General features: G+C 38.1%; 1 protein-coding gene across 1 annotated transcript; it reads left to right on the top strand.

Annotated features, from left to right (window-relative positions):
• The first annotated feature begins 17,301 nt into the window (after positions 1 to 17,301).
• On the top strand, positions 17,302 to 17,682 carry LOC139196038 (uncharacterized). Its single transcript, XM_070821700.1, has one exon. The coding sequence runs from the start codon at positions 17,302 to 17,304 to the stop codon at positions 17,680 to 17,682; it is 381 nt and encodes a 126-aa protein (XP_070677801.1).
• Positions 17,683 to 18,782: the final 1,100 nt, after the last annotated feature.

Consider the following 18,782-nt stretch of genomic DNA (forward strand, 5'->3'; position numbering starts at 1 on the left):
ATAAGCTTGATCAAATTGTTTGAGAAGAGCAATCTCCTGCTCATTCTTGTTCTTCATCTTAGCCCTAACAGAAGCTCTAGAGCTGAAAGATGAACTCATTGGCCATGTCCCAAAGCCACTGGTTCGGCAGCTGCATATTAATGACTCCGTGGAAGACGACTTGGAAGAGGCTGCAGTAATTGTCCAAGGAGTTGATCCACTGCTTCAGCATCAGAGACAGGCAGGTGAGAGTGGCGTTGTAAAACTCTTGCGATACGTTGAAGGCGACGGGACAGGATTGTTGAACATGGGTGTGCACACCATGCGTAGCAGGTGGAGTTTGGGTTTGTGGTTTTGAAGGGCTGAGAGAAACGATGCTGAATCATCAAATTGCTTCTGTTGAGAAAACCATCCATGGGAACCTTCTGGTTTGAAACCCTTGAAACCACCAGCAATCTCGATGCATCTATTGCTTCTTTATACAAACTGCTTAGCCCCTCATTTTGCTCGAGAATCTGAACGATCATCGACTTCTCGACCAGAGCTTGCAAGAAATTGAGCACTCTATGCATATTATAAGCTTGATCAAATTGTTTGAGAAGAGCAATCTCCTGCTCATTCTTGTTCTTCATCTTAGCCCTAACAGAAGCTCTAGAGCTGAAAGATGAACTCATTGGCCATGTCCCAAAGCCACTGGTTCGGCAGCTGCATATTAATGACTCCGTTGAAGACGACTTGGAAGAAGCTGCAGTAATTGTCCAAGGAGGTGATCCGCTGCTTCGGCATCAGAGACAGGCGGGCGTAGAAGTGGTGGAAGGTTCTTAAAGACAACTGCTTACAGAAGTGGAATTGATGATGGCATTGGGCCGAGAAACACATACATACATACATATATATATATATATATATATATATATATATATATATCTTCTTCTTTTTTTTAATGGTGCCAGATGCACCGTCACTTCCTTTTTTTTTTTCTTTTTTTTTCCGGTGCTGGATGCACCCAAGACATATGTACATATATAATTATAATCTCCACTATCTTTTGGTGCTGGGTGCACCATCCATTTTTTTTTTTAATACCTAGTAATCACATATGTATTCTTTTTCTTGTAATGAAATTGACTTTCATTAATAAAACATTAATTTTTTATTTTGATGTGACTGAACTCGAAATTGAATGCTCGAGCTGCCTACGTACCCTTTCTAAGAAAAAGATCAAGTCAAAACGTAGTTCAAACGAGTGATGAATTTAACAGTGATTTTGATGATGATTTTGCCGTACACAGTTTATGCTCTTGCGGGCCAGGAGCTTTTGTTCGTGCAGTTTAGGCTCGTGCGAACAAGGAGTGTTGGTGCCATTTGCAGTTTCAGCTCGTGCAGGCAAGGAGTGTTTGGTGTTGCCTTTTATGCTCGTGCAGACCAGGAGCTTTGTGCCATGCAGTTTAGACTCGTGCGGGCGAGGAGAATTTGTGAATTTTGTCAAGCAATCCGGGAGAGTTGTTCCTCGCAATCTTCATAGCAAGGAGCCTTGACTGAGTAGTTGAAGAAGTCTTCTGGGAAGATGTCACACATCGTGATGGGGATGGATGATCTTTGTGTCAAAGTTTCATTATCTCCAACACTTTCACATTGTTCTGGAGGTTGACGAAAGCTGCTTTGCCCCCTTTCTGATTGTTGCACTTGTGGAGAAGACATATGCTTCTTGTGCAGTTTCTTCGGAGTGACATGAATCCATCCTTCAACTTCGCTTGGCTTGACTGGCATGGTTTTGGAGCATGCCCCCAGCGATTGAGGTGAAGATTTTGAGTCGATAGAGCTGGAAGTGAGGTCTTCTTCAGGGATTTTGTCTTCTTTGTCTTCTTGGGCCTTTTCTTCAGTGCGATCCTCTTGGGTTTGTTGGCGTGAAGATTGGCCGGTGTAGATGATAGTGCGCCTCCTTACCTTCAGTGGTCCTTTTGTGTCGACTTCCAAAGTTGCTTGGCGCTTCATCCTTAAAGGAATCAAGCTTTGAACATCGTCTTTTCCTGCTAGACTGTCGAGCTTTTCTCCCTTTAGTGTTGTCTTCCTGTTTTTAGAAGACTTCTTAGTTTCTTCAAGGATGTCCAAAACCGACTGTTGCGGGGGAGATCTAGCTTTGCCGCTTTGTTTCTTGGGTTTTGATAACCTTTCAAAGACAAATCTTTGCGGTGTTGGCGTCTTAAGCCTTTTGAAGACGGAAGTTCGGTTTCGACCACTGATGCGATCAAGTGCCGAAATTCTAGGTTTTGAATGATCCAGCCTATCAAAGACTAAAGTTCGAGGGGCGGGTTTAGGCTCCTCTTTTGGGCTTATGGCTTGTGGTCTTGGCTTCCTTGTTTTTTTGTAGGTCGCCGATGTCCACCATTCCTTATTACCGGTAGATGCATCTTGGTTGCTTGCCCCCGGTGATGGTTGTGTAGGAAGTGCCGTGTGACTTGAACATTGACGGGAATGGTCATGCATGCTTCGGAGAGGCACATGATCGAGTGATTCAAACACGATAGTAGTAGTGTGTACCGCAACCGTGTCTTCGAGGTCAAGCTCGATTTTCCCTTGTTGTGCTAGCTTCAGGATGAGATCTTTCAGTATGAAGCATTTTTTCGTTGGATGACTGATGAAGCGGTGGAATTTACAGTACCTTGGACTGTCGGTGCGATTCATCTCTTCTGGCCGTCTGCACTCAGGCAAACCGATCACCTTCTTGTCCAACAGGTCATCCAGCATGGCAACCACATCAGAGTCGGGGAATGGATAAGTTTTTTCCTCAAGCTCTTTCAAAGTGCGTCTACGCATCTCTTGATCACGAAAAGCTTCGGTTTGAATCGCCTTGCCTCGTGTAGGGATTTTGACGGGAGCTGTGTTGACCGTCATTGCTTCCTTGGTGGATTTCCACGCAGTCTTCTCCAACTTTAGCCCAAGAACTTTGTCGTTCTTGTAGTTGGCGATCGGTTCTTTCTTCCCATGATGGGCGATGCTCAACTCCATGTCATGGGCGCGGGTGGCCAATTCCTCGAAAGTCCGTGGTTTAATGCCTTGAAGGATGTATTGCAAACCCCATTGCATGCCTTGGATGCACATCTCGATTGAAAAGGTTTCCGAGAGCTTGTCTTTACAGTCGAGGCTTAGAGTGCGCCATATGTTGATGTAGTCAATGACTGGCTCGTCCTTCCACTGCTTTGTGCTCGTTAGCTCTAGCATGCTCACAGTGCGGCGGGTGCTATAAAAGCGGTTGAAGAATTCCCGCTCTAATTGCTCCCAGCTGTTGATGGACTCAGGCTCTAGGTCCGTGTACCACTCAAAGGCGTTTCCTTTCAGCGAGTGCACAAACTGCTTGGCAAGGTAGTCCCTTTCGGTTCCTGCGTTGTTGCAAGTTTCAACAAAGTGGGCAACATGTTGTTTCGAGTTTCCTTTTCCATCAAACTGCATGAACTTTGGTGGTTGATAACCCCTTGGCATCTTCAGGGCATCAATCTTCTTGGAGTAGGGCTTCGAGTAGAACCTGGAGGTATTTGAGCTCCCTTCGTACTATGCCTTGATAGTGTTGGTGATCATCTCTTGCAGCTGCTGGATAGAAAGAGATCCCATGAGTGCCGCTGCTTGGTCTGGCTCCGGCTTCGCATCGATTCTCTCCACCGTAGGCTCATCTTCTGGGTTAGGGTTCTTGCCGTCATGTGGCTCCAGTCGGCTGACGAGTGCAGCGATTTGCAAGTCTTTTTCTTCCACAGTTCGGGTTAGCCTTGCGATTGCTTCATTCATTTGAGCCAGCTGCTCATCGATTGAAGTTGCTCCAATGGTCATGACTTGCATGGCTGAACTGCCGCTCGAATCGGCATCGGAGAGCATGGATTCGAAGTATTTCCTTGGACTTTTGCCCCTTGGTGCCCTTGGTGAGGCTAAGGTGATCAAAGGCTCGTGCCTTGGGTGCTCTTGTTCCCTTGGCAGAGTTAATGCAGAGGTGAAAGAGGCGGCGGAAGTAGCTCTTGCCTTGCTTCGAGTCGTGATGCCTAAAGTGACACCACTTGCGACGAGGACACTCTTGTTCTTTGCGCCAGTTACGGGAACAGTTTGAGCCTTCCTTGATGCCATTAATTTTGGAAGTGTGCTCGAATTTCTTGAACGGAGAAAGAGATGAGAGGTAGAGACTGTCCCATTGGGCGTGCCAATTTGTGAACACGAAATTTTCCTGAAACGAAATAGACAAGAACAACGTGCACAAACAAATATTTTGTATTTGATGATTTTGGGTTACAATTTCTCTCTATTTCAATCCTCTGATTCGATCTCCGTAAGGTATTGATTTGTGGATGTTTTGTTGATCCAAGGGCCGTTGAGGCTCGATCTTGGATGAACTGTTGGAAGTTTCTTCAAGGGGCCGTGGGCTTGATCTTTGAATGTGGATTTGAGCGGATCTTCAAGGAGCCGTTGGGGCTTGATCTTGAGGATGAATGTTTCTTCAAGGGCCGTTAAAGCTTGATCTTGAATAACGGTGATGAACGGATCTTCAAGGGCTTTTGGGCTTGATCTTGAAGAACAGTGATAAACGGATCTTCAAGGGCTTTTGGGCTTAATCTTGAAGAACGGTTGGATGTGTGGATTTGTCGACGTTGTTGATCCAAAGGGCCGTTAGGGCTTGATCTTTGGATGAACGGATGATGAACGATGGTGCTTTCTTCAAGGGCCGTCAGGGCTTGATCTTGAATTGGTGGAAGTTCTTCAAGGGCCTTTGGGGCTTGATCTTGATTTGGTGGATGGTTGATCCAAGGGCCGTCGGGGCTTGATCTTGGAAGAACGATGAACGAAGAACGAAGAAAGACTTTCTTCAAGGGCCGTCGGGGCTTGATCTTGAATCGGTGGATTGTTCTTCAAGGGCCGTTGGGACTTGATCTTGAATGAGGATTTGATGAAGAACGAAAAGGGCTTTCTTGATCCTTCGGGATTTGCTTGAGAGCTTCGGAGTTTCAGAGCTTCAGAGCTTCAAGGTGTAATATCCATTCCTCCCCAAATGAATGAAATTGGCTTCTATTTATAGAATTTTCCAAGGCCTAATTTTGAATATAATATTCCAGATGAAATAAGTCGTTTCTGCCAAGTGTTGACACGTGTCATGTTTGATGACTTTTCCAACTTATTTCGATTTTTTGTTTAGACACACGCTACGTGTAAAATTTATGTAATACATGAGCGTTGACACTTTGATTTATCGGTCAACATTTATTTACCGAAATTTCGATGTCTACAATAGGACAACTCACTAATGTCGTTAAAGCTGTTCAATGTGATTTCAATCCAGAAGGGAAACATCCAAATAGTAGATTGCTGGCTCAATAATTTTTGCCACATTGAAACTATTCCTTATTGGCCGCTGCACTGCACTTGTCTAAAACAGGTCTCCTGAAAGATTTTATAAGATTTTTTTACTAGAAAATCTTCAACTATATCCTCTGTTTATAAAACCAATTTGTGGTTGATATGTATTAACTTTCTGGTTTACTTGTATCATGATAAAAAAACACAACCAGTGCATATTTAATGCATATTTAATAACTCCGAAGGCAATCAGTGGATTTTCAATAAACTAGAAGGTGATCATGCTAATACTTTAAAAGTATAACACTTTTCTCAAGATTTACGCCTACTCCAAGACACTTTTTCGAGGTCCAGAATTTCATGAAGGAATGACACTCACTGCTGCCAGTCTATATATGGTATACCTAAAAGATAAAATGAACAAGACAGCGGCAAGCATAAGAAAAGCTCTGTGCTTAATCTTCTAAAAGGTGGCCCAGGATTTTAGTTTCTAGATAAGAAGGGATGCAATCCAATTTTCTTTACCTCCATTTCTCTTGAAATGTAATGAACATATGCTATCTTGCTTGGTCTGAAGAGTCTTTTGATTTTTTTTTTTTTTTTTTTTGGGGGGTTAATAAACTAGGCACTGCCCAAGAACAAGGTAAACAACAGAAAACTTAGACCCTAGAGCTATGAGTCCTCCAGATACTACGTTGAGTCCTCCAAATACTTTGTTCTTGGATTAATGATCAATTTTCGATAATTTTGAAGACCAATATAGAAAGGTGACTTAAATAGTTTATGGGAGAAATTGAGTCATCTGAGAGATATTTTATTCATTACATATTCTTTGTTCTTTTATAAATTCAGTAGCTTCAATTTAAATTATTCGGTGGTTGGAAAATGAAGGGATATTGGGCAGCATACAAATGAACAATTTGAAGGCATATTAATTCTAACAATTGATTGCAGAGTTTATAAGGTTGAGGGGTAGGTCTGGTTGGGAAGTTCTAGCACATATTCCTTACTTTGTGTGTGAAGTACTTCGACGGGAAGTTCCAGCCCATTTTCCTTGTTAGGTTGAGGTACTAGAGGTGGCTTTTCGACGGGAAACTATGCCAAATATTAAAATAATAAATATTTAGACCCTATTTCTAAACACCTCTTCTTCCAAACTTAGTCTGTACTTAAAAACTTGAGATCCTATAGCTAATATGCTAATCAGGTATACAGAACCGTAGATATACCTACATGTATGCACACGCGCACGCGCACATATATAATGGATAAAATAATATTGTATCATACTGTGCTTTCGTTATTTATATACAGATGCAAAACTTAGATCTGTATACTTCAGTTTGCCTATATTTCACCACAAACAGGTCACAAATGTTAGCGGCTTGGTTTAGTTCGGTTCGCGGTTTAATATGCATATATTACCCAATGAAAAATTCATAAAATGTGTTCGGCTTTTAATGTGCCAAACTAATAACAGGTGTCAACAGTCTATTGGTCTATATGAAGAGATAAGGTTGTTACAATAGAGTTGGGTGTACTGGATATGCCACATAGGCAAGTTAGTTAGGATTACTGTATATGTACTGTGGGTTTGGCACTATGTGAATTAATAAGAATCATTTCAGTTTCGTTGCTTTCTCTCTGCCTTCTCTCTCGATTTCTATCTCTCTCTCTACATTTCTCATTAATTCTTCCTCTGTGCTTTTCAATCTCCATTGTTCATCAAGCTTTTCTTGATAGAGTTAATATGGTATTGAGCCAACAATCTGCTGTGGGTTTTTCAAGCCTAGCTACGGTTGTGTGATTTTTCGCGGCAGAGAAGGGGCTGATTCTAGCGATTGCTTGCAAATTCTTCCACATCTGTTTGGTGTGCTTGGTAATTCGTAGTGCAATGGTGGATTCTGGTGGAATTTCAGGTTTATTGTTCGAAATTTTTTGGTGCATATTATTCTTTCTTGAATGTGCGCTAAAGTGTTTCTTGGCGATTGTGTGTTGTGGTGTATATGATCGATTCTGTGGTCGTTTGGATTACTTCGTTTGCTTGTTTTCTACAAAGGCCGATGCCAAATTTTATTGCTTTTATTCTCAAGATTTGAGTTCTGGGTTATGAAAAGCCAATGCTACGTGACTATTGTGAAGGAAATTTTGTGAAGAACATGTTAATTTGAGCAACATCTATGGCATGCAATTAACATTTAAAGGCAGAATCATGCTTGCATGCACTCAAAACAAAACATTACCCATGACATTCAAAGCCTAGTAGAAGGGTGAACCAAGACTCAACTCAAGAACAAAGTGAGTTGAGAAATCTTATACCTTTGTTGATTCCTCTTTGCATAAGCAAAGGCTAATCACCCAATGAGAGGACCTTCATTCCTTGCTTCTTAGCTCCATGGATTTCTTGGATGAGGATGGTTGAAAGGATTCTCCAAGTTCCCAAAGTTGAGAACCTCTAAGTCTCCACACCAAGGTAAGACTTGAAGAAGAGATGAGTGACCTTAGAGGAGGGAATATTGCTAGCTAATCTCCTCCAAGGGGGCCGGCCTCCTAGAGAGAAAGGGAGAGACATTGTGTGCTCATCTTTTCTCCAAAAGAAAACCTAATGAAGAAAAGGCTATAAAGTCATATTTATACCTACCTTCATTGGAGTGGCAAACTTGTAATAAGTCCAAAACCCACTCCTTTATCAATATGGTCGGCCATAGGGATTTATTGGGTTGTTTGGGCCTTTGTGAATTATTAGTCATTAAGTTGTCATACAACTTAAGTCAATGGACTTGACGTTCGAAGCCCATTGGGCCTTGAGGCCCAAAACTAACCTGAGGTCTTTAACGAACTTTATTCGTTTGATTAATTAACATATTAATTAATCATTGCCATAAATAATTAAACCATTTAATTATCCTTATTCATCTCTGTTGTTTCTTCAATCCCTACCTTACACGGTGTACGATCCATTAGGTTCCTTTTAGCGAGGCAGTGGGCGATTAGAACTCTTTCAAATCGATTGTGAATTGAAACTTACTTTCAATTCTCCCTTTTGTGATTATACACATTTAGGGCTTCCACAAACCATGAGTGACACCTAGCAGTATATCATGATTACCCAAGCTAATCAAAAGAGGTGGAAAACCTATTCGGTTAATGTAATACGGTCTTTCTCTAATACAATACTCTTGACCACATTGTTTGGTTTGATAGTTTATTCATGTTTACTATCCAATGTGATTCTCTTACTTATATGATTACCTTGAATGTGATTTGGAACGATTTCCTAAATCTCATTCATACTCTGGCTAGAGATTCTTAATCATATCAAAGAGTATTCTCTCTCAAATGGTTTAAAGGTTAGAGATCCCTTGTTGCGCATTCACTTGCCTCCATGGCTAAGTAGCTTAACCCCAACTATGTTGTGGACACCCTCTGACGAAGTGACTTTGACGTAGCCAAAGATCAAGGACCTAACCACAAGACAACTATGATGCCTCAGGTCAAATGACTACTTTGCATTATCCCAACCATGAGTTCTCATGTGACATGAGTATGAGAACTCCTTGTTGATCGTGTTCAGTGGACTCATTCTCTATTGAGCACCTACATGCTTGTCTTGGTGTCAGTCACACCAATGACTCGAGACCAGTCACTCTCCCTAAGAGAAGACATAGCACGTACTGATCTTAACGAACTATCAATGCCCAATTAGCAATTCTATGATCAGGAACGTTTAAGATATGTATCCGAAAGAGAATGGTCTCATGAATCTAACTTCTTTAGATCGCTTCTCCCAATTACATATTCCTTGGACTTATCGTTTAAGCGTATAACATTTATATGAGACGGCTTCAAACAATAATCTTTGCCCTTTTATATTAAACTATATTAGTTTAACATGTGAAATGTCTGTGAAGTATCATCATATGATTGGTTTTAGGGCATATTTCCAACAATCTCCCACTTGCACTAGAGCCAATCAGCTTGGTCATCAATGATGATACCTCTTCTGTAGTCATTTCAAAAATGGCTGAGTAGTAAGCCTAGACAATGGATATCTATATGTTATCCATAGAAGCAACCTTGAGAATAACGGCGTCACCATTATACATGATTCTTAATCATGTGGTTTAGTCTCTCATTTGAGTTCGGATCATGATGTGACCTTGATTCCTTGGCTTGAGCTATCACCCCATTAGTGTCGTAGTGTCAGTACACTAGAGACACTTTCTGGTTGGAACTGAATAGAGAGTACATGAATGAACTTTCTCATCCAAACAACATTGTTGTAAGCTTCTATATGGCAATATATTTTGCATTCACAATGGAACACGCTAAAGTCATTACTTTTAATGTTTCCATCCAAATATCTCTTTAGTCATAATAAAGAGATATCTGATTATCTCTTCATTCATAATGAAGAAACATCCAATGATGGATTAGATTCATTATCTAATACATTTACGCTTCCATTACGTTAATCTAATTCTTCCTCATTCTTTGAGGAATATATCCTTTAGTATTTCTTCAACACATAAGGATTCACTTGACAGTTGCCATGGTTCTGATCCTGGGCTTGCACTGATCTCGTCTTGTACCGTTCTAGGTACAACTCATGTCAGTGTTTTTCATACAATATGAAATACGTAAATCACCTTTCTGCGTATGCATAAAGGATTCTATTTATGCATTATGTTTCTTTAGGAGTCAAAAGGGTACGTTCCCTTTGAGAAGAGCAACTTCCTAGTCTCACTAGAGTTGTCCTTCTGATTGAAGTTTATCATCATATGAGAAACTTCCTAGCATCTTTTGTCTATCATTAGGGCTTGATATAATCCAATTATATCCTGAAATCTATCATTATAGATTTCCATCCCATGTTTATAGACTATGTCTCCCACAAACATTCTATAGTTATAGAATGTTTAAAGTCATAACTTTAACAAAGAAGTATTCTTTTCATTTCCAAAATTAATATATCATATATATATATATATATATATATATATATATATATATATTCAAATTCAGGAACATGATTAACTCCCACTAATCTTTTGTAAACCTAGTAAACAAAAGATTCATTTACATCTTTATGAGAAATCAAACGATTTGATCTTTCTCTCATAAGATGCTTATAGCTCCCACTAGCTTGCTAAGATTCATGATGGATGGATCTCTACAACTTACATGTCTTGTGATTCATAGTTTCAGACATATATTATCAAGACTATCTTAATAATGGTTTCAGAACCCCATATTATGTCCAAACATTGAATCACCATTTGGTTGCAGCTAGCAATCTTTGAATTAATTGAAACCAAGACTATGTCAAAGATGGTTTCTTCCAAGTCAACCATTCTCTTTGATTGTAGTCACCTTAAGCTACCAATTAGCTATGAAGGTTTCATTATTTCAGGTCAAATGGTACTTTACCATTTCCTTGAGTATATGTCGTATATACACTTAATGTAGTCATAAGGATTTTCATTCTTATTTCCTTTGAATTAAGAGGTGTAACTCTATGACATAGTCATAAAGTTCAAACCATTCAACTGAGACAGTTTATACATCCTTCTCGACTACCTTGGAGCTTGTGGTGTAGGAACTAGGTTGTTATATTTGTTTATTATCATCTTGTCTCTCTTAGAACCCATTCTTTGAGTTCTATCTCTCGTTCATTTGCGCTTAGGCAAATCATATTGTAGGATTACAATGAACTACCCAACAAAACAACATTTGTTAGTTGGTTTATAGAAGTGATATCCAAAGGTTAATTGAAGGATATCCACAAGATAATTCTCAAACAAATATTGCTTATTAGCACACAACCCCAAACCTTAACACGATTAAAACTTATCTTTCTTTCCAACTACATCCTATGGAGTTATGAAAATTTTGGAAGATCTTCTAATTGACAATCATATTGTCTTAGAAGTATATATCCTATATATGGGTAATTCATAACATCCAACAAACTAAATCTTATTCAAGTTTGTTCTTCTCCTAATAGAGAAATCCATTATCTTATGATGCTTCTTTCTTTGATATCTTTCAAGGAAATTGTTCTAAAATGTTACCTTTCCTTGGATCAAATCTAAGGAGGTAAATACTTTAGACGTCTTAGTCATCAACTTACATTCTTGAATTCTTTGAAACCTTTTGCAAAGTATTCGGACTTGTGTTTATTCAAAATAAACAATAGTCCCACCGAGAGCGATCTTCGGTGAATGTCATACAACATGAGTAGTATTATGTTGTGGACATGTGCCACTAACATTTAAGTGAATTAACCTTAACAACTTTGTGATTCTTTCTTCCTTTCCAAAAGAATAAAGATTCAAACATTTTGCCTCTATACAATTTTAACAAGAATGCATTGGATCCGGATCTAACGATCCAAAGCATCCATCTATGACCAGCTCGTAATTTATGTTTTAGAGGTATCACAACTCAGTTGGGATTAGTCACTACCTTGCAACCTTTTGAGTTTTAAGTATCGTTATATTCTAAACAATTAACATTACCATATCATCTCTACTTAGAGATAATCAATTAGATTACAATAATCTAATCATTCATTAATAAAGAACAATGTTTTGTCAAACAAAACATTTATCCATTTCTCATAGGGAATTAAGTTCCTTTATTCAATCGGAATATAAAGACAATCTTTGTTTTTCCATTTTCTTTGGTAGTTCATATGAGGAAGTAAGTATTACCTGCTTTCGCAGAGATCTACATTTGATTCACGTTCCGAATGTGAAGTACTTTCTCTTCTCTCATTAATCTTCTACTTCTTATTAGCCAGACTTTTACAACGATTGTAAAACATAGTTACTAATACGGAATCAAGCATTCAAGTAGAAGAACCAACTGTTTTGAACTTTTCAAGAACAATTTAAAACACCTTCGAAAGGTGTGTTCTTGACACTTGCAAGACATTTCTTGCAAATACCCCTTCCAATGTCCATCCTTTCATAAAGAAAGTTTGTTCCCTTGGAGTTATTTTGCTTCTTCATTTGACTTCTCCTTTGACTACAATAGTCATGGTCCCTAAACTCCCACTATCTCTCTTGAAACTCATTTCAATTGTGTTATATACATCAAACAATTTGGAGAGCGTGTGGTTATTGTTCATTATATAGTTTACAATAAACTTAGTGAACCATTTGGATAGGGACACGAAAGTGAAGTCCTTCCCTAGTTTCCATCTCGTGAAGTGGTTTAACACTTCAACACTCAATGATTAAAATCATCATAAGTCCATGTTGATGGACTATTTTTGTCAACTAACCATTATGTTCTAAACACAATTGCGAACTTTCAAGAGTTGTTCAAGGCAACTCTCATTTCTTCATACAACAATTTGTAAGTGAAGAATCATGGCACATAAAGTGTCCATGCCCTTGTGCTTACTTCTCAAGTTCCTTGTTCATGTAACAAAGAACGAGCACTAATGTTTGCGTTAACTAAGGGTTGTTCAAAGCAACTCTTACTTCTTCATACAACAATTTATAATTGAAGAATTATGACGTTAAAAGTGTTGTCCTCTTTATGATAGACTTATCTAACATGTTCTTCCAATGATACATTATCAATAGGAAGATTGCGAGGATGAGACTACTTAGGTACATATACAAGCCATTAAAGACAATCTATGGGATTGTAGTACCAAGTCTAGAAACTAAAGCTTTCGACTTTTTCTTTGTCAAGTTTTGGATAGCGTTTGCAAATATACTGGTAAATAAATATATAACGAATATAAATTGATTGATTTTAAGTCATTTGATCTGGGTCTTTAAATCAATAGCACCACCCACTATTTTTGGCAAATTCCATATCCCTCATCAGAATTCGAGAGTTTTGGAGGAAACTCTTAGTAGGGTATGGGAGACTCATCATTACCAAGCCCACCTCACAATGATATGATGTTGGCTAGCATCAATAATAATGAGAGAGTACGCTTACTCATTTGCATCTATTGCAAGTACCCATCTTATTTAGCCTCTAGAGAATGAAGCCTCATAATGATATGATGTTGGCTCCATTGCACTTAGTTAAGTCATTCCCACCATGCAAGTTCGAGTAGGGGTTCAAGAACAACCTCACAATGATATGATGTTGATCATTCTCGTTGCCTACCTTCACAACATCATGTATGCATATAGAACTCCTCCTGAGTGTAAGCACGCACTTTGTACTCCCCCATGATAGGGTGAAGTTGGTGTACGAGTCACAAACGATCGGAGCCTACCACGGTGGAAGGCCACGAAAGAGTGTTCAAAGCACTCTCACGCGTATCAACTTAATAATGGTTTGCTTGAAGGTTTTAAGTATCATCACATATAAGTATGCATTTTAATCTTATTAAAACAATTTGGTCCTATTACAAATATTGGTCCATGTGATTGATTTAGTTGTATATAATTCTCCCACTATGCTTGTAAAACGGTTTTTAAAGCAAGAGTATTTGGTACTACTAACATAAGATTTGCATTCATTGATGGACTATATAGTTGCCTGAGGGCCTTAGGATGACTATGAACCTTTGATTCGATCCAACACGAGCCTAGTGTTGAATCTCGGTCTAGGGATGGTGATTGATTTTAGTTATGCGTTTAATCACATTAAGGCGTGTTTTCTTATTTGGCGTTGGACCCTCTACTTCATTTTTATGTATATCAAATAAAGCAAAAAGAAGTACTTCAAAGTAAAGAAGAGCTTATGCTCTTTTACAACATTTGATCAAAACAAATTACTTTAAAGTAAAGAAGAGCTTATGCTCTTTTACAATATTTGATCATATCAAATTACAACCAAAATCTAATCTACACATTCCCATGGTTCAAACAAATTTGAGACGGGCTTTCACATAGCTCAATTATCGTAGGCTTAGGTTCATAATCACCCTTTCTTTAATTAATTAACGCTTTAACTAATTAAACTTGAATGCAACATTTTCATTTGGTTTTTGTTTCCATAGAATTGATTTAAATGGAGCTAAATGAAATGAAAATCCAATTCTCATTTAAAGATACAAAACTATTTTGTTCTCAACTAATTTGGGCTGAAAAGCAATAACCTCAACCATTGGGCTATATTGCAAAACACAAACTTTTGAGGTCACTTTGTAAAAACACAAAAGTCCACTACTTCATGTAATTACAACTAGAACCCAAAAATTTCATCAAATACAAAAACTTCATTAAAGGAACAAAACAATTTGTCCTTTAGTGATTTTGGGCCTTTACATAAAAACGTAAACTTTCGGGTCAAAACACAAATACACAAAAGTATCAAAACTTTATGTAATTGCATAAAAGCCCCAAAAGTACCCTACTTTTAGGGTGGCCGGTTTTGGTGAGAGTTTTGTCATAAAACTTTTGAAATTTTTCAACAAAGTGAAAGGTGATGGGTTGGTTTGAAAAAGTGATTTCCATAAAACATAGATCCTTGAAACAAGGAAAATGTGTAAGTGATTGATATAGTGTGAATGATAGAAAAGGTATGGGTATTGATTGAAAATTCAAACCATCCATCACTAACAAAAACTTTATGTAATCAACCAAAACTTTGAATCAAAATACCCAACCTTTTTGTTCTTGCCAAAAACATAACAAGAACAATGAAGAACATCCATGAAAACCCATAAGAGCTCCATGAACATTTTTCACCCAAAGACACCCCAAAAACTCTCAAACTTAATGGAAAAAACATATTACCATACTAGGGTACTTAGGGGTTCCTAATGTCACTTTAAAACACTTTTAACAAGACAAACATGAACCCAAAAATCCATCCTTTGGATTTGGCCGAATTTTCCCAAAAACATGGCACCAAATTTTAGCTCCAAAATTCATGCTCATATGAACTACATCTAAACATTTGAGATGGCAAATTTTCTAACAAAATTTACATTCAAAGAAGCAAGAATAAAGCTTGTAACAATTACAACATTCAAATCATAAACTAAGAAAATACAAAACATAAAAGGATTCACCAACTACTAGACCTAGGCTCTGATACCACTTGAAGGAAATTTTGTGAAAAACATGTTCATTTGAGCAACATCTATGGCATGCAATTAACATTTAAATGGAATCATGTTTGTATGAACTCAAAACAAAACGTTACCCATGAAATTCAAAGCCTAGTAGAAGGGTGAACCAAGACTCAACTCAAGAACAAAGTGAGTTGAGAAATCTTATACCTTTGTTGATTCCTCTTTGCATAAGCAAAGGCTAATCACCCAAGGAGATGGCCTTCATTCCTTACTTCTTAGCTCCATGGATTTCTTGGATAAGGATGGTTGAAATGATTCTCCAAGTTCCCAAAGTTGAGAACCTCTAAGTCTCCACACTAAGTAGGACTTAAAGAAGAGATGAGTCAGCTTGGAGGAGGGAAGATTGCTAGCTAATCTCCTCCAAGGGGGCCGGCCTCCTAGAGAGAAAGGGAGAGACATTGTGTTCTCATCTTTTCTCCAAAAGAAAACCTAATGAAGAAAATGCTATAAAGTCATATTTATACCTACCTTCATTAGAGTGGCAAACTTGTAATAAGTCCAAAACCCACTCCTTTATCAACATGGCCGGCCATAGGGATTTATTGGGCTATTTAGGCCTTTGTAAATTATTAGTCATTAAGTTGTCATACAACTTAAGTCAATGGGCTTGACATTCGAAGCCCATTAGACCATGAGGCCCAAAACTAACCCGAGGTCTTTAACGAACTTTATTCGTTTGATTAATTAACATATTAATTAATCCTTGCCATAAATAATTAAACATTTAATTATCCTTACTCATCTCTGTTGTTTCATCAATCCCTACCTTACATGGTGTACGATCCATTAGGTTCTTTTTAGCGAGACAGTAGGCGATTAGAACTTTTTCAAATCGATTGTGAATTGAAACTTACTTTCAATTCTCCCTTTAGTGATTATACATGTTTAGGGTTTCCACAAACCATGAGTGACACCTAGCAGTAAGTCATGGCTACCCAAGCTAATCAGAAGAGGTGGAGAACCTATTCAGTTTAAGATTACAATACAATACGGTCTTTCTCTAATACAATACTCTTGACTACATTGTTTGGTTTGATAGTTTATTCATGTCTACTATCCAATGTGATTCTCTTACTTATATGATTACCTTGAATGTGATTTGGAATGATTTCCTAAATCTCATTCATACTCTGGCCAGAGATTCTTAATCATATCATAGAGTGTTCTCCCTCAAATGGTTTAAAGATTAGAGATCCCTTGTTGCGCATTCACTTGCCTCCATGGCTAAGTGGCTTAACCCCAACTATGCCGTGGACACCCTCTAACGGAGTGACTTTGACATAGTCAAAGATCAATGACCTAACCACAAGACAACTATGATGCCTCAGGTCAAAGGACTACTTTGCATTATCCCAACCATGAGTTCTCATGTGATATGAGTTTGAGAACTCCTTGTTGATCATGTTCAGTGGACTCATTCTCTATTGAGCACCTACATGCTTGTCTTGGTATCAGTCACACTAATGACTCGAGACCAGTCACTCTCCCTAAGAGAAGACATAGCACGTACTGATCTTAACGAACTATCAATGCCCAATTGGCAATCATATGATCAGGAACGCTTAGGATATGTATACGAAAGAGAATGGTCTCATGAATCTAACTTCTTTAGATTGCATTCTCCCAATTACATATTCCTTGGACTTATCATTTAAGCGTATAACATTTATATGAGATGGCTTCAAACAATAATTTTTGCCCTTTATATTAAACTATATTAGTTTAACATGTGAAATGTTCGTAAAGTATCATCATATGATTGGTTTTGGGGCACATTTCCAACATATTGTGATTTGTAGAATCTTGAAGATCAAAGTTTGTTTTGGGTATTTTCTTGCTAGTTGTTTGCTAGATTCCTGTGAAAGATTAGCAAATTTCTTGTTTCTTGATTAGTAAGATAGTTGTTTGAAGATATTATGGTGTCGAATACTATGAAAATTGAAGGGTTATTGGGTATGTTAACCATAAAACTTGGTGAAAACAATTACACTAAGTGGGCATTTCAGTTTAAGTCAGTCTTGAAAGGTTACAAGTTGTTTGGACATTTTGATGGATCTGTGGATTGTCCACCTAGATTTGCTGCAAGTGCTAAAACTGGGGTGATTAGAGATGTTACTACTAAATATCAAGAATGGGAGTCATTAGATTTGGCTTTGTTAAGCTTGTTAATTGCTACTCTCTATGATGATGCAATTGAACATGTTATTAGTTGTAGAACTGCTAAAGATGCTTGGTCCAGTCTTGAGGATAGATTTGCTTCTGTGTCTAAAACTGGTGTTAATTATCTAAAGACTGAGTTACATACGATCTAAAAGGTGAAGATTCGATGGATAAGTATTTGTTGAGGCTCAAATCCATTAGAGATCAATTCACTGCTGTAAGAGAGTTTATCTTAGACAATGATGTTATTATTACTGCTTTAGCTGGTTTGCCAAAGGAATATGCAACTATAAGGACTATGATTTTGGCCAGAGATACTACTATTTCAATGAAAGAATTTAGGGCATTACTTCTTGGTGCGGAAAGAGAAATTGATTCTGTGATTAATTCTTTATCTCATAGCATGTCAACTTTGTATATGAATGGTGCAGCATCTAGCTTTTCTAGTAATTCTGAATCTAGTACTGGTGGTAGAATTACTACAGTGCCTCAGGTTCCATATGGTTCCCTGCCACCTAGTTTTCCTTCTCAGCCCTATGGGACAAATCAATATAATGGTAGGCAGCAACAACAACAAAGGCCATATAATGGAGGTCAACGGAGGAATAATAGAGGGTACAGGTCCAATTACAAAGGAAAATGGTCTAATGGTTACAAGCAGAACAATACATGGAATGACAATACTGAGTCAAGGATAACTATTCATCCTGAATGTCAAATCTGTTAACAAAGATGTCATACAACTCCGAATTGTTTCTTCAGAACTCTTAAACACCTACAAATATAGTCTCTACTGAGTGTCAGATTTGTGGAAAGCAAGGTCACACAGCTCTTGAATGTTATCACAGGGGAAATTATGCATATCAGCCTACTGGAATACCTGTTTCTCAAGCACCAACATTTAATGCGTCCTCATCTGTTCATTCATTTTCTTCTGGGTCATTTCATCAGCAGCAAGGCAATTCTGGTGCATCTACTCCTTTCATGGCACATTATTCTTATCATGTTCTAGGATCTGCAATGTATACAACATGTCCCAATATTTCAAATCAAGACCAAGGTGCATATCAAGTCAATGCTATAACTGCTCAGAATAATTCAACTGATGCCACTACACAGAATTTTCCAACATGGGTTCTTGATACTGGAGCGTCTCATCATATGACTTCGAAAATTACAAGTTTGAATAATGTTGCTCCATTTGAAGGTGCTAAAACAATTAAAATTGGAAATGGTCATGGATTATCAATTC

This window comes from Malus domestica, chromosome 05, assembly GCF_042453785.1.
Source record: "Malus domestica chromosome 05, GDT2T_hap1".
Classification (NCBI taxonomy): domain Eukaryota; kingdom Viridiplantae; phylum Streptophyta; class Magnoliopsida; order Rosales; family Rosaceae; genus Malus; species Malus domestica.

Coding starts and splice junctions, on each gene's coding strand:
- LOC139196038 (XM_070821700.1), top strand. CDS start 17,302: ATGAAAATTGAAGGGTTATTGGGTATGTTAACCATAAAACTTGGTGAA.